This window comes from Coturnix japonica, chromosome 2, assembly GCF_054131305.1.
Source record: "Coturnix japonica strain WE chromosome 2, WE-NBRP24, whole genome shotgun sequence".
NCBI lineage: Eukaryota > Metazoa > Chordata > Aves > Galliformes > Phasianidae > Coturnix > Coturnix japonica.
In genome coordinates this window covers 129,138,921-129,165,438 of record NC_140664.1, presented here as the reverse complement: position 1 = coordinate 129,165,438, position 26,518 = coordinate 129,138,921, and the positions used below count along the sequence as shown (strand labels likewise).

Here is a 26,518-nt window from a genome sequence, read left to right as displayed (position 1 = left end):
CTCTTCCTGTGACAGGAAGCTGGAATTAGCATTAAAAAAAAGAAGAATGAAACCAATATAAAAGAGACATAGCACTTTATATATATCCAATAGCAAGCATGTTTTCAACCCAGTGCCACTCTGAAGTTCTACATATACAAAAATATTTAATTTATATAGTATCTATATGTGATGGAAGGAGTGAGTCTTGAATAAAATACTAAAGTCTGTCTTTACTATAACAACAAATCATTCCTGCTCTCTAATACTGTATGGTTAGAATTCTTTTTTTTAAAACACAGTTTTAACTGGTTTGTTGGACACTGTTACAAGCAGCAACTGAAGTATCATTTAAGCTGGACCACAGCTCAGTTAAAAATTAATATAAAAAGCTAATGTCACAAAGATGAGCTTGTTTTGTATGAGCTTGGATGTTCAGCCAGCAATTCATCGTTTGACCCATGAGGGATCTTTGGTGATATCCGTATTTTCTGGGCCAAGTACAGCCAGCCCACGAGTGCTCTTCCCAACTGCAAGATACCTGCAAGAAACAACAAATAAGTTGCTGTGTTCAGTTTTCTGTTACTCTCCTATACAAGTTGAAAATATTTCAGGAAAAAAAAGGCTGCTGGATATACAACCATTGTTTGCTTTTACAGCAGCTTTTTGAATTTACAGTGTTTTTTCCCCAGCCATCACAATACCACAGTCACTGTGGCCCAACTACAACTAGGCTATCTGCTTAAAACTTCTGCAATGGAATTCAAGTCTAATAATAAGCACAAGGTGGTAGGAGTCCAGAAGAACCAACACAATTAGCCAGGAGTTGGAAGGCAGGGTAGATGTGTTCTTTAGAGAGTTTATGGACTCTTCAAAAGTAAAATAACCACCTGCAGATTCAGAATGTAGGAGGGAGGTTACATCTGCCAGAGTACTATATACAGGATATAATTAAATCTCGCAAGGTTACCAAAGCAAATAGCGAAAGTAGGACAAAAGGCCAATGAAAGAAATACAAGAACATAATTGTGACAACTTTAACAAACTTGTTCAAGTTGTTCAGCATTTGTGCAGTTTTTCAAACAAGCAGCTTTCCCCCCCATACTCTGAGCACAGACTTACTCGTTTGCTACATCAACCAGGTTATCTTTGTTAACAGCAAAAAGCTGCTCTCTGTGTGCCTGCTTCATCTCATCTGAAATCCCATATAAGAAATGGTCCATACCTAAAACAAAAAGACACATACTGCAGTAACGTACTGGAACCCCAGCTACAGTTTTACAATCATTCTGAAACAAGATCTAATTGTAAACCAAAGGTCACAGACTGGAGAAAAGATTCATTCTATTTTGGCAAGCGATTTAGTTCTATGTTTTAACTTAATGGAAAACAAAACAAAACCAGGTTGCAGAAGAAATTAAGACATTCATAGTTAAAATTATGTCTGGAAAATTATCTATCCAACTTCTATTAAAAAAAAAAAAAAAAAAAAAAAAAGGCAATTTTTATTACAGTTGCTTATATTTAACTCCAAGCCATTATTTTGTTCTCTATTCTACCTTCATCTTCTAACTGTATTCATTTACCTGACATCAAGGAGCAGTTTGAATATATATACTTCAGTAGAGAGACTGAACATTCAGCACTGGGGGAATGGCAGCAGTGGGAGTCAGCATCCACCAAGTACAAATCTTGCCATATCATTTAGTTTAGCAAACTAATTTATCTCCTTTAAATTTAAAGGAAAATAAATATCCCCAGTGCGCTGAGAGGCTGGTGAGGATGTACCTTTATCTGAAGGAGCTATTGGTGCATCTACAGCAGCAAACACTGCCAACTTAGCTTCATCGATATCTTCTTGCGTGAATTCTCCAGACTTGGCCCATTCAACTGCTTTTTCGAATGCTTTCAAGGTGGCTAATGAATTTGGGTCCCTTAGAGGGGAAAAAGGTGAAATTACTGACTTAAGTCTTACAAAATGAAATACAGCAATTACTTTGTTCTTGCTTCATTTACTTTACTGTGCATTACACAAAACATGCATACCAAATTAAACCAAATTTTGGGATTAAACCAAACATTTTACAATGGCATGAACCAAATGTATTTTGAATTTCTGAGTACACAAGAGCAGCAAGCTCAGTTGCTAAAAGCAGCTTCATGGCAGTGTGCAGAGAACTGGTATTAAAGAGATGGCAAACCAACTCTTCATAATCCACTGTCAATTTGCTGCAGCAGCTTAGTGAGCACAGCCTTCACTAAGAACAACAGTACTATTTATGATATGCCGTATCTTCAAGTTGCTTTTCCTGCTGCACCTCTTTTTGCTCTCCGTAAAACAGGTGCAACAAGTTGACAACTACTGAAATACTAACCAAGACAAGTCCTGCCACGTTGAAAACTGCAGAGAGGCAGCACTGCTCAGATTTTAGCCCGGAATCTTGCATAAGTACTGTGTTAGTCTATCTTCAGTAAAAAAACCAACTCTGTCAGACTCATGACACTTCTAGTGGGGATTATAACTAGTCTTCAATACTTCAATTCAAACTCGATCTGTAAATGCCTTCATAAAACAGGTTAACTGTTATAGACTGACAAAAAGTGGAAAATATACTTTCTCCATTCTAACTCATTACCAGCATTGCCTTCTACGTGCTTTTTGTTGAATCTCTAATGATTCCACCACAGTCACTGAAAGAGGCTGTGTATTTACAAAAATAAGACCAGCAGAAAAAGCACCCCTCTACTCTGGTATCTCAGAAGTTTAAGAGTCTCCTCAACCCACGACAAAATAAATGAAAACCTGTCTTACATAATCCTGGTGCAAAGACAAAACTGGTTGCTACACCAGCAGAGATAAGATAGACTTTCCCAGGGATAGAAACCAGAGGAAGCAAGGAGAGGTTTGTTAACAAAACTGATGTACATTAAGCAATTAATCTTAACTGCATACTCAGTGCTGAATCACTTATCTTGTCATTCAATATTCTTTTTGTTACATTTAATCTTAAAGAGAGCTGCAACCAAGTCAAAGATGCATTCAGTGCAGTCAGTGGTCCCCTAAGATAGGAACTTACCTATAGGAGTAGAAAGTGAATATTCCATTGTGACTAAGTTTAGCACCTCCACCATAAGCCCCTCCTTTCTCTCTAATTTCCCTATGTAGGAACTTAGAAGTCATCAAACGTGCAAGAATTCGGAGGCTGTAATGAGAGGAATAATAGAAAAGACGTTAAATGAATTGGTTAACAGTAATATTCTCAATAGCCTCTACTGTTCAAAAAGATCTCAATTTACAATGCATTGCTTCTTGTAATCTACAACATTAACAATAATTAACATTTAATAACAGCTGAGTAAAGTGACATACTTGTAAGAGTTGCTACTTTCCAGCAATCCTTTAATTCCATTTATTTCATTAAGGTGAAATACAAAAACAGCCTCCTAACTGCAGCTCTGTTACATGCGATAGGGACTGTCGCTTCAGACACACTGAAGTAAGCAGGGCTGTTATTTGGAAGTTAGGGGTTAGTAGCCCCTAGTTACTTCATCTCAGCACTTACTAAAACAGGGTATTTAGGGACTTGGTCATGCTCTGTAAAGAACATGTTACCACCACACCACAAGGCTTTTACTGATACTCCATATTCAATAGTCAGCCTAAAACTTCCCATTTTGTTTTGTGTTATGCAACACACATACAAGCTCCCTGCAGATTCTGCTTCCTACCTTGCATAGTCCGTAGCTGTGTAGGGAACTGTTCGAACACATTCCCCAATATAGTTCACTGGGAAGGGAAGTACAAAATGCGTCTTCATCGGGCATGGTTTGAATGTAGGATCCTAAGAGAAAAGAATGCATTACAGAAACAGCAGAGATGAGACAATTTATTCCTTTGAGAGCTCTGGCTTCTTTGATAACTATGAAACTGCCAAACAGGCAGACACACAGATGCTAAAGCCGCCAGCTGACTTATACCTCAATCAGTAGGATACACTCGCATATTAGCAATCCAGCTCTACAATTGCCTTGGGAAACCAAGGTGTGTAGATACTGTACATCAGCTAATCATCCTTGCTCACCAGCTTCTCAGCTGTCCACACATTACATTACCAAAGAGTTTTGAGGTGCACACTTTCACTGCCACACCTTTACTCTGATTGAATTCTTAACTCTCCACTTCTGCATCCATCACACTTGAGTCCATCTATTCAACTACATGTATTGAATCCTGAAAACAACAGTTACCCCACAAAAATAAAGCTGTTTTACAACAAGCAGCAGCTACATGAATTTCACAGATGCCCCACAGTAAACCTGATTCTTATTTAGAATCATACAATCACTTTGGTTGGAAAAGACATTCGAGTCCAACCAACAACCTGACCTACCAAGTCTCATCACTAAATTATGTGTATTTCCTGCAAGCATAGATGTGAAGTCAGCTACATGATCTTCAAATTAGAACCAAAAGGAAAACAACAAAAAGGATGACAGATGGATGAAGTTTGAGGAATTGTTTAAAAATACAGTGTAGGATAAAGGGCACACATGGGTATCCTGAACCAATAATGTACTTACATTAATTAGTTTCCTTGTGATCTGCAAGCTATTAAGCATTTTGCTTCCCACAGGTCTGACTTCTGAAGATTTCTACAAAAGATCCAGCCATCATATTAAAAAAGTAAGAATACTATAAATACAACCCCTACTCCCTCATGTTTCCTGTGATAGATTTTGAAACCACCATCCACCCATGTGTCTCCACAAACATAAGCAGCCTACTTGATTATTTCTTCATATCTGTATTTCTAAGCAAATGCTAAATAAACCTTCTTTCAAGAGTAATTTTGTACCAAAACACACCAGATGAAATATTAAAGAGTCCAGCCAATTCTTCCTTCTTGGGTACAGAAGGAGTCTACTCCAGTTCCAGAAATTAAGACTGTGTGGATTCTGTCAACTGGATTGAACTAAGTACAAATGGTGTCAAACGTCCATCCAAATAATGAAACAGATTCCTAAACAACTAAAGAACTGCACATTACTCCCTATTTCCATTTGGCCAACATACCAAGTAACACACAGTTCATAGTATCATAGTATCATAGTCTCATGTGGGTTGGAAGGGACCAGTTAAAACAGAAGTTACAGTTTCAACTGACAGAGAAAGGAAGAATGAATTTTCCACCATCCCATGGGTAAGTAGTGACCTCAGGGTAAGATCCAGCAGGTGATCTACAGGATTACTGTTGCCTGTTTTACAGGATGAAAACAAGCTGCTGCACCTTTTGCTACAAAGCCAGCCTATTGCAAAGCTGCCTGGCCAACTTAGCCAGACATCTTGGTGTGGATACAATAGTTTGAGTTCAAATCCTCCTCAGAGCGAACAGTTGCCATTTACAGATCAGATCTAGATATATTTAATGCATTAGTCACAAATGAACTGATTTCCTACCTCAATCACATGGGGACGGACAGGTTTTCTCTCCTTTTTACTTCTAGTTATACCCTTTATGAATTTCTCTACTTCTTTCGATGCCTCTGACATCTGTTGAGGTGCTGCATTCACAGAACATCTGTCAAAAATACATCTTTTAGTATCTTTTTGTGGTTTCACACAGTCCATTATGATTTGCACCACTGTGTTTAAGTACTTCCTATTAAATCATCAGAACATTTCACAAAACAGAAATGTCTCCTTTGTATTCTCTGTATTTCAGCTAACATGATTACAAACAGCACACGTACTTCAGTAATTTTATTCATAATTTTCTTTGCAAAATAAGCTAACACAATTCAATGTCAATCAAATTGGACAAGTTTTGAAACTAATGTGTCATTCTTCTCCCTAGATGAGGTTTCAAAACATCCCTATTTTCTATTTAAGAAAGAAAATAAAACAAAAATAAACCATAATTAGTTATGACAATGCAATGCAACTATTTCTATAGAGCACTTTAAAGTAAGAAAAAAAAACAGAATATAGATGGAATATCCAACATCTGAGTTTTGCATTTGCTGTAGATTTCATACCTGTTAAAACAAACTAACAAACAAAAGCCATATCTACTATCAAGCTCTGAAGCACATAAAACACAGACTGAACATTTCTGCAGTGTTTCCTCAGGTCTTCTGTTTCACGGGACTCCAATACTGAGAAATGCCCATTGACTGGCCATGGCCCCTCTCTTACCACAGTGTTTCTTTCCATTTAAGCCAGAACTCACCTGATGTTGTCACTATTTAACAGATACTTCTTAATCCGTGGTAGTTTGCGTAGTATTGGTTTAACATCAGGCATTTCTGCTATTCTTTTCATCAACTTCACCTGCACAGGAAGGGCAGAAGGACTACAGATGAAGTCATTAGAAAGATTCAACAGAAATTAGCACTATCATTCCACAGTAGAGGATTGGAGCCTCACATAAATACACCATTAACTTTTCACCTGATCCATCCCACTGAACATTTCTTGCAGTTCTCCAGAAGGTGTAAGGTTTTTGCTGGCTCTAATAGAAGCATATAAATGCCCACAATCTGGAATCCCATTTGATAGTTCCTGGGCAGTCTTCTTAACCAGCACTCTAAAGTGTTCTTCCTCCTCGAATCGAGGGCTGAAAAAAGAGTAAAAACAGGTCTCCACATCTCATGAGAAACCACACCAATGGGCTTAAATAACACTGCATCTTTCATTCAAGAAAGAGCCTTCAGACCATCAGTTCTCCATTTAATCCATTATACAGTCATGCAAAGGATGGAGTACTTAGATCTGCTCTCTGGATGTGATCCTGGGTAACCAAGTCTACGTGGTCCTGCTCGACTCGGGGACATCAACCCGAAGGCCCTCCAGAGGTTCCTTCCAACCTCAATCATTCTATTAGTTAGTCTGGGAGTCACTCAAGGATAACATTATGAAAATAAACCTCAAAGTAGGATCTGTGAGAAGCGGTTGGGGCAAGAGGGAAAAAGAGAACCCCAAAAACCATGCAAAAAAAATAAACCAAAACCCCAAAAACAATGTACAGTACTTGTTAAATATTTCACTCCATAAATGCATCATGTCTGGCAGATTTCTATCCAAGCACAGAGATGAAAAGAGCACACCCTGAAGGGAAAAAAGAAAACATACACAAAAAAAACTCCTTTGGACAAATAACTAAAGCAATAGAGAAACATGCAAGAATTTTTGTCATGGAAGCAATGCAGTGGTGCCAACCTAATACTCTGCAACACAAAAGCACTTCAACGCAGGCTGTATTACTAAAATCAGAGCAGACATGACATGTGATTGACCCTCACACAAAGCAAGCCTGCTGATTACTGACTCTTAAAGTAAGCAGAAGTTTAGAAACAGAGTTTCTTTATATGTATATATATATATATAAATATAAAGAAAATATATATATTTTCTTTATATTTAGCTATTCTTTATATGAAGAATAAGGAATTGTTATGGGGATGAATCTTTCCGTAAAGAAGTCTCCCTAACTCAACTTGATGATCTATAGGGAACAGACTAAAGGACGCAGACCCCTGTAACTCTGAAATATCTTAAGATATATTTATTGCTAAAACTACAATGCCCTGTGCTAAGATCTAACAAACCTGAAAAACACTGAATGTTTCAGAATCACAGTTAATAGTGACATGTATTAACAGCAATCTCTACACACAGCACTACTCCATTCTGTCCTCTACTCTTTGTTTCCAAAGTTTTGCGGCACTCAAAAATATAGTCATGTTAGCAAAACACTGCCTTAAAACTGATGACTGTGTCATACACTTCCCTTAATGCAAAATATTAAGATATTATAATTGTCAAATAAATACTTTACCCAAATACATAAGCCCTTTTATACACTGTTTTCAATGCACATTAACAGGTGCTCTACTGGAAGCTCTGAGTGACCTTAACTATTGAGTTGCTACTGCAATTTAGTAACAGTCAGTTTATGATTAATTTACCTGTTCATACACATCCAGGTGTGAATCATCTGGAATGATATGTGGGCTGACAGACATCCCACCTGTTTTTAGCTCTATCCTCTGGGCTTGTTCCCTATAGTCAAGGGCTCCACATCCCAACCTAAGGGAAATAATCAGATTTATTTCCATTTTTTGGTCTATAACCAAGGCTTATAGACCAAATGCAAAAGAAACTTTCAGGCAAATACAATTTAGCAACTAAGCAATCTGTGAATTCAAAAATGGGGTATTAAAAAAGGTGCTTAGTGTACAGGCTTGCTCACAACATACACGTGGAACCAGAGTAGTAGCATCACATAAGCTGTTATCGCTACTAAAAATCCTTCTGGCTCAGGTCACTTAATATGCCTGGTGCCACTCTTACCCCTTTGTGACCATTTCTTTGACCACACTGTGAAGCCAGACCAAGAAAAACCTACAGGAAAACTTTTAATTTCTGCAAGGCTCCTTTTCATTTACAGAACATTCCCCATCTATCTGGGGAATGCTGACACTGGGGAACAAAGCAAGGCAGAGACTGACAAAGTCTAAAGGATTTGGCAACTCAGTGAGGAGAGGGAAGAATCACTGTTCCAGGAGGACACCAACTTATTGCTGTATCCTTCCTAAAAGAACAGCCACAGAAGTTAGAAGCAGCATTATTTCAGTAAGCCGTACTATATCTTACTGCTTGGGATTCTAGCAAAGTCAGTGTCTCACTTTGTAATGACGTTGCAAAACAGCGGCACGTATGGTTTGAGCTCCTCAGGAAGAGTGTTCAAGCTGGAAACAGCTCTGAAGTACACAACCCCATTGGTTGGCTGAGGACAGTACTGGACAGGAACTTCATCAGCTGGGGATGAATAAGAAAGAAAAAACAAGTTTTCTCTGTAAGTACATGAAAGCAAAACCACTTCTTACAAGAATTTAGTTATTTTCTGTAATGACTTTTTAACTTGGAATACTAGACTGAAGTGGGGATTGTGTTTGTTTCTTTTTGTTTGTTTTTGTAGTTTTGTCCATAGTAAAATAAGACATGCCTGGAAAATTTAAGGAGACAATTCTGTTGTCAAAGTACACGTTTTAGATACAACTCTCAAGTAATGGAATGATAATTTGTTTCTGAATAATGTGAGAAGTTTTTCTCCTTTTTTTTTTTTTGTCTTCCTGCCTCAAACAATGAGAATTTGGGGTTCCCACATTGTACATTCTGCCCTAACAACAGCTACTAGAACAAACACAGTTCTCATGTAACAGATCATTTTAGAATCCAGGTTATCCAGCAGTTGATACTTGCTGACAATTTTAACAGAAAAGCTTCTGTTAAAAATATACTACAGAGCAATATCACCTGCAAGATTTCGGCACAGCCATAATAAAACTGAGACCTATGACTTCTTGCTTCCTATCAATCCTTAAGGAGAGCCATGGGCAAAGCAAGACAATTTTTCAATGAAGTTACGATGAGTGATGACTTCGCCATGGCTCCTGAATGTCTTCTTTTTAAAAACAGGTAGGAGGTAGGAAGAGAGCTCTAACAAATGCTTCCTGCACCCTGGACAATGCTGAAGTCTTTGGAAAGCAACAGGATTGCTCAAGAATAATTGAGCATACCTAGCGACTTCTCTGACTGCAGGGCAGGGCAGGCAGTGAGAAAGCAGGAGGCAGTGAGCTTGCATCAGGAGTGCTACTGCTAGGCAAAAAGCAGGCAACTGGATTGCAGATTGCGCCTCAACATCACCCCTCACAGGTGAGGCCAAGAATTTTCTACATGTCATTCCTAACTGTCTACTTCTTTAAGATGGAAGAAATGCAACAGTTGGGTTAGTAGCTGAATAACAATCCAATAGTGTTGTCCTTTCCAGGACAAAGGACTGTTTACACCAACCTGTAAATGTTGTCTCCAGCACAGTGAATGGGATTTTGGGCTCAATATCAGACACTTTTAGAGCTGGGAGACAAGAGGTATCCTGAGGTTTGCTTTGAAGATCAATAAGTTCCAAACCTAATAAAGAAAGCAGAATATTAAGGCTCATCATTTTCATCTTTTAAATCTACTGAAGTGATGCAGATCAGAAAAACGTATGTTTTAGTTTAACATTTTCTAACAACTGTTCTTCCAATTATTCCACTGAGACAAATTCTGCACATTTGTGTCAGCAAACAGAACATTACATCTTTGTAAATTCTTTCCAACACACCCCCTTCTTTCACGTCCTGCTTACATGTATTTCAACCCTTGAAGAAGTGATATCTACCAGTCTGCCCTGTTGTCCAGCTCTGCAGACACCATTAGGCAAAACAAATATTGGTTCTAACCCGTAAGAGATCTTTCTCAAGTGCTGTCAGTACACTGACTCAGCTAATCCATTATGCTTTATCTTACGTTTCAGCCTCTTTCAGATTCTAGCTGTCTGCCTTTAAGTACACTCAAAATTATTTCTGCATGCAGACAAACTCATCTGAAAGATTTTATCTTGCTCTGTTTCCTGCTTCTGAACATTAACTCAATTTTTTTATAGGATTTCTGTGTCCAGATCAATGTTTTAACAGAAAGACATGACTGCTCAAGTTTTTCAAGTTCAAGTTAATCCTCAGAATAAGCTGAACTATATTATTTGTATAGCTGGCTTTTTAAGTAGAAAAGAAATGCAATTAGCAAATGTAAATTTTAAAGAAGCATGGAGCAAACTTCATATGCTCAGAAACAAAGAGCTGTAAGGTAAATGGTGGCATTCACCTTGCAGTGATAGCAAATTAACAGGAAAGAAAAGCAGACAAATTGTAAAACATTTTTTCCTCTTCTGACTGTGGGCTGAAGCTTTTGATCATTTTGTTTTCTGAGTGCTGTAAGTAATGGAATATACCAACCACATAATTTAGTATAAACCCCATGGCTTCCTTACACATGTATTACACAAGGTACCAATAACAACAGTGAAATTATCCAGTTCAGAACAAATTCTGGACTGTGTTTGATATTGAATTTTAGATAGTTTACAGATCAAAAGCTTAAAAAAAAAAAAAAAAGAAACAAAACAAACAGGGTGTATTTTTAAACAGTGCCCCAAACAAAAACATGACTAAGTATGTTAACCTTTTTCAAAGATTTGGGTTTTCTCTTTTTCAGAAAGAGCATTGACCTTCTTTTTCAGTTTTTCTGCTTCCAGTTTTGCTTGTTTATCATAGTAGTCTTCCTCCGGGCTCATCGACAGAGTCAATCTATGCGGATTATCCTGCAGAAATGTATCCCAAAACAGAGAATTATTAATTTTGAGGGCTGCTTTTGCTTGCGTTGCCTCAGATTATTGCGTCATCTGAAGTAGATCACAGAACAGCCCATGCATTACTTCGTTCCACCACATTATCAAAAGAATCACAAGCAGGCAATTTAAACTTCTCATTTAATGAAGCAGTCTGCTGCCAGGGAGGAGACAAGAGACAGTTTATCACGTGAACAAGCATGAACAGCTTTTGGTGAAATTTTAGTATGGAAACTGCTTCCCCTAGCAGCATACAGTACTTGTGTAATTAAATCAAGGTGAAACAACTGTGTAAAACACTACAGAGCATCATGCCATAAGATATATCTGGAGAACGTTCTAAGATGGGGAATCCAGTTAACTGCAGGAGAATTTCATCTAATGTCTCATTCAACCTGTCCAAGCTTGAATGCACAGAGATCCCAAATGACGTAAAATGTGCATGCCTTATCCTGCTCAAAAATGCCTTACAGTCTTGCTCCCAAACAACTCAATGCATTATGCAAGCATCACAACGGCTGTCAAATTTCTTTGTTTATACTGTACTGTGGAATTCTCCTAACAAAATTACTCATCAGCTTCCATTTTATATAATAACGGGGGGCCATTCAAAAGATGATCAACCTCAAAAATGCCCATTTCAAAGTAGGAGTCAAACAGTAACATCTGTCACTGAGACACACTGCCAATAACTTGAGATGCTATAATTGGATTCCCTGTTTTATGAGCTTATCTCCCCTGTGGTTATATAGAATGACTAAGGAAACAAGACTGACTACAGAATTAAAAAGTAAAATGCAAAATTAACCAAGGGCAGATGAACAGCATTCTCTCCACTGCTTCCAGCCTTCCTGATTAACCTTCAGGCACAATGTACAACATAAGGTGCATCATATTTTGATATCAGGAAATCCAACAATTCTCATTACTTCTACTGTGCAGTGGTTTTTTTTAATCTCAGAACCCTCAGCAGAACTGCACAGTAAAGAACATGCTCAAAAATACTGTCTGTATTTCTTAACACAACAGCCAAAAACTTGACAGCTCCTTACAACTTCCACACACTAATAATGACTTCAGGAAAACAGATGCCACTGTTCCCTGTCACCTTAAAATCGAGTTGGCAGTTAAGTATCATAGATGAGTCCTTCAAAACAAGCAAATCAGTAAAAACAAACAAACAAACAAACAAACAAACAAAAAAAAAAGAAAGCAAACCCACATCACCACAACAAAACACAAATAAGGAAAGACACATTCAGCACTGCTGTCACTGAGTTTTTACTAGCTAATGCAGAGGGCTTCAAACCATTCCATGTCATAATGCCTCTGCTGTTCTTGCATCCACAAGCACTCTAGTAGAACCTACACACAGGTACACAAGAAAAGAGCAGAAAACAATTGGTGCCAACTGCAAAATTCAGACAACTACTGAAGGAACATGAAGCGCACTAAAACAATATTACTTAAATAGTCAGTCTTTTCAGGGAAGAAGAGAAAGCTCTTGCTATAACCAATACACAAGTAGGCCCATAATTCTCTGTCCATATCTTTAATTCTTACATGCCCTTCTATGCATCAAGCATCACAGTTCAATTGAACATTAGTATCATATCATTGTTCTGATACATGCATTACCAAGTTCCCACTTCAACTGTTTAACATGCTTCATTAAAAAGCACTGCTGTTCACCTACATCTAAAAACAGACAAGAACAACTCAGTACCCTTCCGTTCAACTATAAGTACAAAACTGTGATTCAAAAATTAATACTGCAGTTACTTCTCAGAACATGTTCCTACCTTAAAGTACTTTTTAACTTTTTCCTGAAGAAATGTGGGATTTTCTTTAAGGCATTGCCTGAACTGTGACACTTTATCTGCAATCTTCAGAAGTTCCACCGGATCACCATCTTGATTCCAGCATGAAGCTATATACTGAAAACAAAAGGATAGCTTAATAAGCATATATTCGTACTGTCCTGCATTTCTCTAACTGGCAGCATCTATGTTCCAGAACTACCTTACCATCTATACCTGAACAGTAGGTACGTAAAAACTGATGAACAGTTTCAATAGATTGAGTAGAACTGTAAAGACAAAGTATTTATTCAGACTAAAGGACTATACCACGACCACCACCTGCCCCTTGTCCTCTCCATTCTCTCCTCTGATTTTATCATAACAAATAAACTTACTTTCTTTTTTTTTTTTTTTTTTTGCACATTATGTCTGCATTCTGGAAATTTATGACAATACTCTTCTCCCTTCTTAAAATAAATGTATTTTTCAAGTCCAAGAAAGAAGGAAAAGCAAAGTAGGAGACAGACACAAAATAGTTCATGATTATTACAGTCTTTTACCCTATCAGTCTGATGAAATGATTTAACCACCAGCAGTGTTCCACAGGGCTCAACTCTAAGGCCAGTTCTGTTCAACACTTTCATCAATGATTTGGATGCAGGAGTTGAATGCATCCTTTACAAAGGTTTCCAACTTGATAATAAACCGAGAGGTAGCGTTAACTTGAGGGACAAGTGACCTTGCTGAGGGATCTACGTAGACTGGAGCTGGTACAGAGAAAGCACAAAGTTCAACAAGAGAAAGGCCAGGCGCCATGTCTGGGATGGAGCAATCACAGAATGACAGAATGACCCGGGTTGGAAGGGACCTCAAGGATCATGTAGTTCCAACCCCCCTGCCTGGCAGGGCCACCAAACATACACCTTTACTAGATCAGGTTGCCCAGGGCCCTGTCCAACCTGGTCTTGAACACCTTCAAGGACGGGGCATCCACAACCTCCTTGGGCAGCCTGTTCCTGGACCTAACCACTCTCCTAGTGAAGAACTTCCCCCTAACATCCAACCTAAATCTTCCTCCTTCAACTTGGATCCATTTCCCCTAGTCCTGCTATTGTCAGCCCTTTCGAAGAGTTTACTCCCCTCCTGGGAGTAAGCTCCCTTCAGCAATGCCAGAGACAAGCACAGAGGAAGGTAAATGGTAGGAGAGCAGCCCTACAGACCCTAGACAGAGGTGCTGCAGCCAGCAGTGTGCTAAGTACCCAAGAGGACAAACTGTATTTTAGCATGCATTAAACATTGCCTAGCCAGACAGAGGCAATTCTCCTGCCGTATCTAGCATTTGAGGCCTCACAATAAATATACTGTATAAAGCTCATATATATATATAAAATAATCAGGTCAGAAAAGACCATCATTTCAGAATACAATGTCTACTGTTTTAAGCACTTCAGAAAGAAAAGGAAACATACAGGTTAAAAAAAAAGCTACCAGTTTCTGAATTCTCCTATTTATGTTTTAGATAAAGAGACCACACAGAGGAAAATCCTTCCAGTGGCAGGGTTAGCAATTGTATTTGTTACATTACAATAGCACAACCCTTAACTGCAAGGAAAAGTATGGTCCTTTGATTTGATTTCTACAAATAGATAAGCAACTGGCCAAAATGTACCAAGAGTCAGCATGACATTACTCTCTTACAAAAGAAATCACTCCTACTGTAATCAAAGCTCCCATTCAGGCAAAGACAATAGGTTCACTGCATGATTAAATCATGCAGTGTAGCAAGAGTCCAGAGTCCAGCAATAGCTTGAAGACTCATGAAAAGAAGGGAAATATACATGATGTGACAAAGAAAAAGCCAGAAAATGAAAAGTTTTAGGTATCAAGAGCTTACAACTTCATATTTTATAAAGACGTACGACACAAATTTCTAATCTATTCCTAAAGGAAACATCACACACAAGCACATGTACAAACTTACTGATGTCAGGGCAAGACCAAAACTTGTAGACTGGTGCTTCAGCTGGATTTCAATTTTGTGAAGTAGAGCTTCAATCCTATCTTCTTCAAATCCTTTCCTTTGAGAAGTGAAGAGAGAAAGAAATTGTATCCATCAGCACTAATCACTCTTATTGAGTTATGAAAATGAATTAGAGCATCAATAAAGGAAATATTACAACATGATGTCTTACACGCTGAATTAAAATAGGAAAATCTTATTGTGATGTGTTATTTAGTGAAACAGCACCAATATAATTAAACGCCTGCAGTTTATGCTGACGAATATGCTACAGTAGAGGAAGTAACAGATAAGAGTTTTAAGGTTAGTGAGCAATATGACTGCTTCCTCAGTAAATTTATTTTGAAACTTAATTAAACTTTCAAGGTATTATACATTTAAGTGTGTGTGTGTGTTTTCTTCTATAACTAGTAGTAGTTTCATACATATATAGACATGTATCTGATTAAAAGACTGTATGAGAGAACAGTAGTAAAAAAAAATTAACATTACTCACGCAATAACTTCATCAACTGTTCTAGCAATAATCTGTTTCACAGTCTCAATGTCTCTCTCAGCAATACCCTGTAGACCCACACTGAAATAAGATTCTCTTGTTGAGCCATTAAACCTAGAATAAAACACATTGAACTCAGCAACAAGAAGTAGAACTTAAGCATTAAATCTGCCAGCAAAGGTGGGGGGAAAGATTCTTTTCACACACACACACACACACACACACACACACACACACACATTATTAAACTCTAGGCAGCAAAGAAAAATATTGAAGAAATTGAACTTAAAAGTAATTTTTGTTCAATTTAAGCAGCAGCAGCACATTGTTAGGAAACAATATAGTGTATGATGATAATACAGAAAGAAAAGCAGTTACAGAAGAAAGTTAGTCTTCTCTGTTCATCTTCCTGTTCATCAGTAAGTACCTTCAGGTAATAAAACCTCTTAAGTGAAAAATTCAGCTACCTGCAAAGTTAAAGACATATATTCTACTTTTAAGCAAGTAAGTAGAACAGTACTTTTAATTAATACATCTAAAGAAGTACTTGCAGAGTAAATGTTGAAGGTGAAGCATTTTGCTTTTGTTGTAATTACTTTTACCAGCACCCGAGGGGGGGGAAAATAATTTCACCCACGCTGTCAGGAACATTTTACTATAAGAACACCTCGTTACAAACTGTTATTGCAGAAAATCTTAACATCTAATAGCTTGGATCAAATCCAGCATCTAAAAAGCAATTAGTGTTAATCAAATCTAAAAATCCACTATTTCATATTAAAACAAAAACAGAATAGATTCAATGGCAGACTCAGATGTCAAATTCAGGAATACCAATCTCTGGACTCATCAGGACATTCACTGATGCATACTAAAGACAACTCACTGTATGGCTCAAGATTAAACGTACAAAAGGCTTAGCTGACAAAACATACAACTGAACCACTCCTTCATTGTTTGAAGACAGATACCATGCCCTGTGGTATCAAGATATCTGCACAGCACTGGTATTCATGACACAGGACTTGCAGCAAACCCAAAAGAGATAACTTCAAGCCAAACAGATTATCCTAAGGCATTACATTCATGCTTATTATATTTAGGATTTGCACTCAAAACATCTGAGACAGGGGAAACAAAGATTTTTTGTCATCTTCATGTCTAATATCAGATGCTCATGCCATGAAATTGCTTCCTTCCTCTGACAAAAAAGGCAAGCTATGATGAGCAGCAGAGCCTGGAGTGAAGTTAACAGAACCCACTCATCTATAGGGTGCAGCGCAGAGCTAGCTAGCTTAGCAGACTGCTTCCAAGTAAATTAATATTAGCACATATACCCTTTTCTTATTGTGGAGATGATAAATGAATGGTATCTAATTGCATAAAAACACATTTGTGCCAAACTGATCTAGTATTATCTAGTATTAATCACAGAAGTAAAAAAACAAACAAACAAACAAAAAAAACCCACAATGGTAACAGTGCACCAAAAAAAGCAAGCAAACTCATTTTTCTCATTGTTTTGAGTAACATCAAACACAAAAGATGCAAACTCCAAGTAAATTAGAGTAATGAAAGCATAACATGTTATTATGTTCACATTTTTCTTGCTGATAAATATGAAATAATAACATTTTAAAAAAGCTAACATAGCATCTAACAAGATATTGATAAGCCAAAAATTACACCTGACAAAGTTTTATTCTTCTGATGTAGTATCTGTTATATGAGATCCCTTTTTCAAACCTGATGTTGGTTTACATCTTTTTAAATATTGTTTTATTGATGAAAATTAAGTCGTATGACTTACCCAACATCAGGAGAAAAATCTGTACCGACACCAGACTCAATTAAGGCTTTGTAAAATGGAGAATTCGGTCCATCAACCAATAGTGAAGACAAGAGGCTTAGCGTGAAAGTTTCGAAAATATCTGTAATGCTGAAAAAGATGATTAGTTATTAAAAACCATCAAGTTATGAATACGTAACACCAAACATCTCTGATTTCATTTCAGAAGAATTACTTTTACAAAACCGTGTACAAGAGGCAAGGGAAAAATACCTATGACTTACGAACACCACACCAAACTTAAGAAATTAAGAGCTCTGTGTTTTTCACTCATTATAACCAACAATTCCAGAAACTCCACACGTTCAGTTAGTACACGAGGACAGAAGTTAGCAAGTGGGTTAGACAAAAAAACTTGTAAATGGAAGGCAAATGAAATACAAAAAGCCAGTTTTTCCCAAACCTAACCCACTGAATAGTTCTGTAAGAGAATGGCTGATTTTCCTTAACTTTGCCTGCTAAAGAAAAAGACAAGAAAAACTCTCAGCAAACTAAACTTTCCTTTGTTCCAGAAGGATTTGTCTAGTTCTCCCCTATACGGTTGATTAAGAATTTCATTTTAATAAGACTTACTCTGTCAACAAGTAACTGACACTGACAGTTGTCTGCTTGGAAGGATCAGTAGCAAATGAATCTAAGCCACATGTTATATGGTGCTCTTGCTGTGAAGTATAAAAAAAAAAAAAAGTACATTTGAGGGAGACTAAATTCAGAGTAGAACTACAAATTAAAAAGTGATTGTTTACGACTTCAAATTCTCCTCACAAAAACCTAAAATAATTTTGCAGATATTCACTCACAAGCATGTACATAGACACACAATATTTACTCATTATACCTTGAAAAGATAAAAGCGGTAACCATAAATAACACTCTAAGTGTGGTTTCAAACTAAAATTTAAGCTTCCAGATAAATTAAGGAGGAAAAGATTTTAAATAAATGGCAAAGGCTATTTTGACACCAACCTTTGAAACTTTAAGTAACATTAAAGAAGCATCTCCTGAAACAAAGTATGAATACACTTATCCCTAGTTCTAGAGGCTTTGCAATAATAAATGCTCCAGGGCTGAGGACACATGAAAACTGAAAATAATGATAATGAACAAAGGTGTGGAATAATTACATTACTGAAACTCTGAAGAAAACATTCTTCTTTAACCCCTTTAGCAACAACAAAAAAAGTTTTATTTCACTTAATACAAGTACACTTATAAAAAATAACATCAGCAGGCTGGGCTAAAATGTTCCCGTTAAACTCAAGTTTCTGCAATTCCGCTATTGGATGTACACTTCTTAAATTTTATACACACAGAGATATGGACACATTTTTAACTCAATACTTACAGGCTTCTCCCAGAGTTTCTGTTTTGGGATGTCAGTCTTTGATTCAATTCTTTCAAATTTTACCAGTGCTTCCTCATGAATTTGTTTCAGATGTTGTTCCAGTGGAAAATTTCCGTAAGTGAAGAATCTGCATTGCAAACACAAGTTTAGAATTAAGAATCAGATTGTTACAGGAAACTCATAGTAACAGTTTGTTTTTTTGTTTGTTTTTCTTCCATTCTGAATTCCATGTGTTTTCCAGTGATTCTGTTATATCTACAAGGAACATGACTGGTGAGGTTTAAGACCTGCCACAGTTTGCCACATATATATAGAACCCTAAACTGCACTAGTAAAATTCCACAGCACTTCTGAGTCTCTCTGTTTTATGTTTTAGAGTCCACAAAAACTTGAACTCAGCTGCAGTATTATGCAATATTACAAGAAGACAATAATAGTAATTGGAACCATAACTCCAGTGCTCTAATGTTTTGGAAGACACATTTTTTACCATCCTCACTCATAATATATAAAATACAATTACACATTTCTCAACTGAACTGTAAAGCACAGCTGAGTTCTGCAGGTCAGTCTATCAAAGTACACCCCCATAACTACAAGAAACATTACAAACTTCCATTGTATTAATTATGGGCATGGGATACGTATCAGGTAACTGTTATCCCTCAATTAAAATCTAAACTCAGGTACAAGCAATATTTGGTATGATGGAAAAAATTAAATAAGAATCAAAAGATGTTAAATTTAAAGACATGTCACAAACTGATGTTCCATATATGAATTTGACTGACCACAGAATTAGTACAGAAGAATATCCTCATATGTTCAAGATGTTTAGCTTAATGACCTTAGTAATACCAACAGAATTAGAATACCCAACTCAAACGGATAACCAATATTTAGAACCCAGTACAATGGCGCGTGATTCAACAGCAAATGAACAGTCATACCCTCACAACTTCTTTTTAAACTTCTCATCTGCATTGACTTAAGTCTATGGGCTTCCATACCAATTCATCTATGCTACTTATACTGTAATTATGCATTACTGCCAAGTACTTACACAACGTTCATTTCCTCCCAACACATATAAATTAATGGAGAATCGTCTGTAAATAAAACTCCATACAAACCATCAAAACCAAGCCGGCACATGTAGCCTAGAATATGTACGTCGGCCACCATCATCCATCCATCAGGATAGATTAGATGGTCTTGTAAGTTCTTTCCAACCTTGAGATTTTATGATGCCATGCTAGCTGCTGGAGAATACAGGTTATCTAAGCTGTTGACCATGAAGTACAGAAACATTGTACAGCTGATTTCCCCTCATAAAACCACAATGCTAACTCACTATATAACATGGTAAGACACAAATTTTAGATACCTGGAATTGCTGGGATGATAATGAGAGGCATGGAACTGTTTAAGCTGCTCCCATGTAAGATCAGGAATACTTAAGGGATGTCCACCAGATACTACACCATAAGTATGATCAGGAAGGAGTTTATTCTGCAGGTGCTGTGCAAATACCCTCTCATTATCTGTCTTAAGAGAAAAAAATACCACATTTTAGTAAAGCACATTTCAAGTATAAAAAGTGGTCAATAGTAAGACCAGAGTTCTAACTTACACAAGTACTGCTCACATAAGCATTTGTTCTACAGTCCTATGTACTTTGATAAAAATAGCTATGTTATTGTGACAACTTAGAAGTTTTACAACAAAATCCATTAGCAAGGTGCTCTTTCATATGCAAATGTTCAACAGTCCAACCTCTGGATAAAAGTTTCACAGTTCGCTGATTTACTGAAGAAAAAAGAAAAAATGCACAAAACTTACAAATGCCCCTTTCATTTCATTAAAAACAACTCCTTTGAAAATTAGAGGTGTCTGAGGATCAGTTGGGTTCTCATGTTCTAACCTCCAACCTTCTTGCCTGAAAAAAAAATTAATAACAGGAAACATTGCTAGGAAACTGAAGAGATTATCTGTTTGATTTTGTATTTTTGGTTTTAAATTAATATATATATTTTTTTTATTTGAAGTTTGCTTTTCATCTCAAGCTTACCAGAAATCTAGTTGCCGCAAACACGGAAAGAAAGCTGCATCCAAATATACTGACAAAAGATTCTGGAAATCCTTGGGATTTTGTGTTGAAAATGGATAGAGCGTGTAATCACTAGCTGCATACAAACAGACATAAAAGATAAGAATTTTAGGAAGTCTGAGGCGCATTTTGCTCTCATTTATATTGAATCACTCACCAATATAAATAATAGGTAAAGAAACTTACTAATTGACTAATATATTAAGACTAATTATTTATCAAATATGTAAGCATATAGACAATTGCCTTGCTGTGCGCTATAAAGACTTAGCTCTACTGGGCCTCTGTAACTGCCAAACAAACAAGGTCTATTTTTTGTCACCCTACCTTGGTAGTTTTCAGTCCCTCATTCACACTTAACAATATTACCTTCTCAAAGAGAAAAAAAAAAAACCAATATAGATTTTAAGCAAAAATTTATTTACTTCAGGCTCACCTGTGAATGCGTTCATGAAAGTGGACAATGATCTGTTTAACATTTTAAAGAATGGATCTCTGCAAGGATATTGTTGAGAACCACATAACACTGTGTGCTCAAGGATATGTGGGACCCCAGTGCTGTCCATTGGTGTGGTTCGGAATTGTAAACTATAAGACAGACAGTAAAGAGAAGAATGCATTTATCAGCTATGAGAAACCAATCTATGTTAACTGAAACAATTGTCAAAACAGTAACAGTTGCCAATATCAACAGTTAAATTTATATCCTACTTGGAAATATGATCTTTTTCCTCTACTATTCAGTTAGTTAGTTGAAAAACACATATATGCATTTTTTAGTCAAAACACTCAGAAAAAAGTCTGTGGAAGGTTATGGTAAAAAAAAAAGTTTTATGTCTTATGTGGAGCCCTCAGTACAAGAAAGACATAGAGATTTTGGGAAGTGTCCAAAGGAGGGCCACGAAGATGATCAGGGGGCTGGAGCACCTCCCCTGTGAGGACAGGCTGAGGGAGTTGGGTTTGTTCAGCCTGGAGAAGAGAAGGTGACCTCATTGCAGCCTTTCAATACCTGAAGGGAACCTACACCCAGGAGGGAAGTAAACTCTTCAAAAAAGCTGACAATAGCAGGACTAGGGGAAATGGATCCAAGTTGAAGGAGGAAGATTTAGGTTGGATGTTAGGGGGAAGTTCTTTACTAGGAGAGTGGTTAGGCCCTGGAACAGGCTGCCCAAGGAGGTTGTGGATGCCCCGTCCTTGGAGGTGTTCAAGACCAGGTTGGACGGGGCCCTGTGCAACCTGATCTAGTGTATGTGTATGTTTGGTGGCCCTGCCAGGCAGGGGGGTTGGAACTACAAGATTCTTGAGGTCCCTTCCAACCCGAGTCATTCTGTGATTCTGTCTAGTAACCACACGTCAGTTTATTAGGAAGTCTAGTTTCAGGCCCAGAGGTACAGAAGGATTTGGAAGCCATTGCACAGTTGGAAAACTAAGATAAAATCACAATTACTAAAATTTGGTGAGATCAGTTATGACTGAATTGCTTGCAATTGATGTCCCCAGAAGGGACAGGCAAAAAGGCAGAAAAGGAGAGGCATATGGACTCTCCTCTTTTAAAAATAATAGTAATAAATGGAATGTTTATTAATGAAAAATAGCAATGAAAAGCAGATTAAGAGCTTATAAATGAAAATCAGAGGCCAAACCAACATAGTAAACATTGTGATGAGTGCCTAATACATGTTGCCTGATCATGGGGAAGATGCTGATGAAGTGTTCCTACTTCAAGAATAGGCAGTGTCACATTCACAGGATCTGATCATTCTAAGGGGACATCAAATAACACAACATCTCCTGGAAAAATAGCACAGAAAGCTGTAACTGGTCCAAGAGACTCATGGAGTGTGTTGAGGATGACTTCTTAACCCAGGTAATAGAAAGCTTAATGACAGGAGCAGCATTAATGGGCAAACACAGATGAACTAACTAATTGGAGGGGTCAGTACTAGTGACAGCCTGGGCTATAGTGATCAGGCCTATCAGAGTTCACTGTCTTGAAGGATATGGGGCAGAAGAGTAAAATCATGACCTTGAAACTTAAGTGTATTTTTAGTTGTTTAAGAAATTAATGAATGGGACCACTTGGGAAACCATTCTCAGGGGTAAAGGAGTAGAAAAGAACTAGCTGCTTATTAAGGAATTTTTTCTTCTAGCACAAGACCTTTCAATTCCCATATGTAGGTAATCAGGCAGGAGATCAGCATGGCTGTGTACAGACCTCTGGGTAATATTGAATTTTAAGACAGAAATGCACAAATAATAGAAGCAGGGACATACATTCCTGGGTAGAATACAGTAATACTGCCCAAGAACGAACAGGTGAGATAAGGAAAGCTAAGGCACAGTTGGAGCTGAATTTGGAAATGACAGTGAAGAAATAATACAAATACATTGGTTGGAACAGGAAGATTGAAGAAAATACACCCTTCTCTCTAAATGAAGAGACAAAACTTGGGACAATCAAAGTAGAGAAGGCAAGGAGTGGTGTTCAGTCTTTTCCCTTCAGTTTTCACTGGCAAACACTCTTTCCACATCTCTGCCATGACTCTGAACCTCAGGGTAGCATCTTGGAGAATGAAGTTCCTTCCATCATAACAGAAGATCAGGTTTGAGATCCATGACTCCATGGGACATGAACTGCATCCCAGCACCCCGAGAGAAGCTGGCAGATGTAGTTAAGTCACTCTCTATCATACCAGAAAACTAACAGCAGTCAAGCAAAATCCAGAGTGATTTAAGAAAAGGAAATACTGCACCCATTTTTAAAACTAGTAATAAGGATCACATCAAGAACTACCAATCAGTCAGTCTCACCTCAGTGTTTGGTAAGATCACAGAACACATCCTCCTGGAAGTTATGTGGAAGCATAAGGAAGACAAGGAGGTGGTTACAGAGAGCAAACATGGTTCCACCAAGGGCCAACTGTGCCTGACTAATCTAGTGGCCTTCTATGAAAGGTTAACTACACCAAGAGACAAGGGAAACTTGCCCAATAGCTGCCTTCCGATAGCTGCAGCAGGTTACAATGGAAACAGGTTATTTGCATAGGTATCCATGATGGAAGTAGAAACACTAATGGCCATCAAATAATATAATGAATGTCCTAACATAGTATTCAAGAAAAAAAAGTAATCCACGTATAAACAGTTAAATCCCAGGAAAAAGTTGCCCTGAGAACCTGCAGAATCTCTGCCTTTGGAAATTTTTAATGTCCACCCAAATATCTGAGGAACTTCATTTGAGCTAAGTGCTGATACTGTTTCAAGCAGCATGCTGAACAACGGACATCATAACACCTGTTACAACGTGAATTATTTTAAGAAAGATCCTCAGAGGAAGTACTCTTGCCTTTGCTATCACAGAAAAATCTAGTTATGAAGCTGAATTACAATGTATAAAGCAAGGTTGATGTTGGATGTGATATGTACACATACTGTACCTGAAGAGATTATTGGAATCCTCTCGAGCAACGTGTAAGTATCGGGCTCCTGTACTGTCATGATTAAGCTTCACTGCAGTCAAGAACAGCTCAGGAACAGCTGTAACCTGTAATGGAACAAAACATCTGTATTACAAACTGACTACCAAGATATCAAATGACAACAGGATGACAACAATCAATACACTTATCCTTTGTTTCTACATTTTATGAAATACCTGTATATATTTAGATAGAATAGAAAATTTTTCCTTAGAAGTAAAAAAGAAATTTCCTGTATTATTCCTATTGGGAGTTTTCAGTAAAGCAACAGAAGTAGTTCTGGGGATAAAATATTACTTAAATGTCTCAAATAAACAGCACACAGTGAGGTATCAATCAACTGTCTAAACTTTCAGCAGGCCACACCGAATGCTCAATGTACTGCCATCAGTGTACACATACTGCCATGGTGCAGCACTTACTCTGGAACAGTAAATCCCCCCGGGAACACGTGCTAATGATACCTACAGAATTTAGTCACAGAAGGATAAATATGAGCAAATACTGCATGATTTTTAACAGTCCACTTGTGGCATCTACACAAACATCTGCATAGCATACAGACTCTTGGCCTTATTTTGACATTTCTCCCATCAAGGAAAATTTTATCTGCACCAGCAGTACAAGGAAGAGGCAATGCCTACCTGAGTTACTGTGAAACCATGGATTTGTTCTCCAACCCTATACAGCAGAGCCCGTTCATTGGCAGGAATGCTTTTCCACCTCCATGACTTCTGATTCAGAGACCTGAAATAGCACATCTCACTCAGGCAAAGAGCATCTCAAGACAATAACATAGAATCATAGAATCACAAGGTTAGAAAGGAACGACAGGATCATCTAGTCCAACCATCCTCCCTTTACCATACCTACAGAAAACCCCTAAACCATATCTCCTAGCTCCTTATCCAGACGCCTCCTGAACACTGCCAGGGATGGTGACTCCACCACCTCCTGGACAGGCTATTCCAGTGCCTGACCTCTCTCTGAAAGAAAAAGTTCCTTCTTATGTCCAGTCTAAACCTCATCTGATGCAACTTGTGGCCATTTCCTTGGGTCCTGTTTGTTGCCTGGGAGAAGAGGCCAAGCCCCTCCTCATCACAACCTCCCTTTAGGAAGTCGTAAAGTGCAATGAGGTCTGCCCTGAGCCTCCTCTTCTCCAGGCAAAACAAACCCAGCTCCCTGAGCAGCTCCTCATAAGACTTGTGCTTCAGAACCCCTCACAAGTTTCTTTGCCCTTCTCTGGACAAGTTCCATGGCCTCAATGTCTTTTTTGTAGTGAGGAGCCCAGAACTGAACACAGTACTCAAATGAGCAAAGCTAGTTCCCTCCACCTGGCACTAGGGAAGGGAACAGAGGTGCAGCTGAGGAAAAAACCCTGCTGCAGTCCCGGTGCAGGGGAGCAATGCGCCACTCCCCGCCCCTGGACTGAGCTTTACTCCGGGCACAGAAGCCGTGGGGCCCGCGGGGCAGGGAAGGTCGGGCCGCCTACCGCAGAGAGGCTGATAGTCGGGCAGACAGTGCCGGGGGACGGGGAGGAAATGATGGAGGGCCTCCCACCCACTCCCTTGCTTCATCCCCACCCTTACCGCCCGCGGCTCAGCAGCCCTGCAGCCGTCCGGTAACGGCTCCACATGGCTCAGCACCCCGCAGCAGGCCAGCAACAGACCGGACGAGCCGGAGCGGACGAGCCGGGCCGTACAACAGCAGCGCAGGCGCCGAAGCCCCACCTGCATTGGCGGCAGCGGGAAGCCCCGCCTGCCATGCTGGCCCGCCCCGCACTGTGCGCTGTTACGGGCCTTAGGGCGGTGTGTGCAGCTGGGTGGTTATCTGGTACCTGGGGCGCTGTGTGGTGGAGTGGTCAGATATAGATAAGAGGCTCATAGAAGCCCCCCAGCCAACGTCCTGCTATGGGCCTCAGCAGTGTTACACCGCCAGTACAGAGCATGTGCGTTCTAAGGCCAAGCCTAGGTTTTTATTCCTTTCGTTGTGCTAATCAGTATCTCTGCTTTCTGCCCTGCTTTTGCACGCTGTCCACCACCCTCCTGTTTTACTCGTTTGTGTTTTTCACATAATTTTACCATTTCATTAATTTTTAGATTAAATAACAAGGGCAATAACTTGCTCAAGTCCAAGTCTGAATGTTGTGCATTAACCTATACAACCTGCCATCTGTCTTAATTACATTTCTTTCTCATTCATTTTTA

The 26,518-nt window shown here is 38.4% G+C and overlaps 1 protein-coding gene across 4 annotated transcripts; it reads right to left on the bottom strand.

The window, feature by feature from the left end:
- Positions 1-58: 58 nt before the first annotated feature.
- Positions 59-26,016, bottom strand: PITRM1 (pitrilysin metallopeptidase 1). Of its 4 annotated transcripts, none has more exons than XR_014943160.1 (27): positions 25,901-26,016; positions 24,956-25,058; positions 24,270-24,376; positions 21,269-21,420; positions 20,794-20,908; positions 20,565-20,661; positions 20,110-20,270; positions 18,723-18,849; positions 17,951-18,039; positions 17,339-17,467; positions 15,529-15,642; positions 14,994-15,090; positions 13,013-13,147; positions 11,045-11,183; positions 9,836-9,952; positions 8,668-8,800; positions 7,948-8,068; positions 7,011-7,087; positions 6,431-6,596; positions 6,210-6,332; positions 5,438-5,558; positions 4,561-4,632; positions 3,709-3,821; positions 3,057-3,182; positions 1,768-1,913; positions 1,102-1,204; positions 59-520 (listed from the first exon to the last, which is right to left on the bottom strand). XR_014943160.1 is itself a non-coding variant. In XM_015853084.3 (27 exons), the coding sequence occupies exons 1-27, from the start codon at positions 25,945-25,947 to the stop codon at positions 427-429; spliced, it is 3,102 nt and encodes a 1,033-aa protein (XP_015708570.2). In that variant the 5' UTR covers positions 25,948-26,016; the 3' UTR covers positions 59-426. The 4 variants fall into 4 exon arrangements, 1 of the variants encoding a protein (XP_015708570.2); XM_015853084.3 differs by having other exon boundaries at positions 6,210-6,310; XR_014943162.1 differs by lacking the exon at positions 7,011-7,087.
- Between the last annotated feature and the right edge of the window lie 502 nt (positions 26,017-26,518).

Bases quoted from the DNA above. Each gene is read 5' to 3' on its own strand.
- PITRM1 (XM_015853084.3), bottom strand. From the start codon at position 25,947: ATGTGGAGCCGTTACCGGACGGCTGCAGGGCTGCTGAGCCGCGGGCG. The intron at 15,091-15,528 runs GTGAGTAATGTT...CACTTCTCAAAG, and splicing joins ACAGTTGATGAAGTTATTGC to GAAAGGATTTGAAGAAGATA. The intron at 13,148-14,993 runs GTAAGTTTGTAC...TTTTGTTTTCAG, and splicing joins TTGGTCTTGCCCTGACATCA to TATATAGCTTCATGCTGGAA.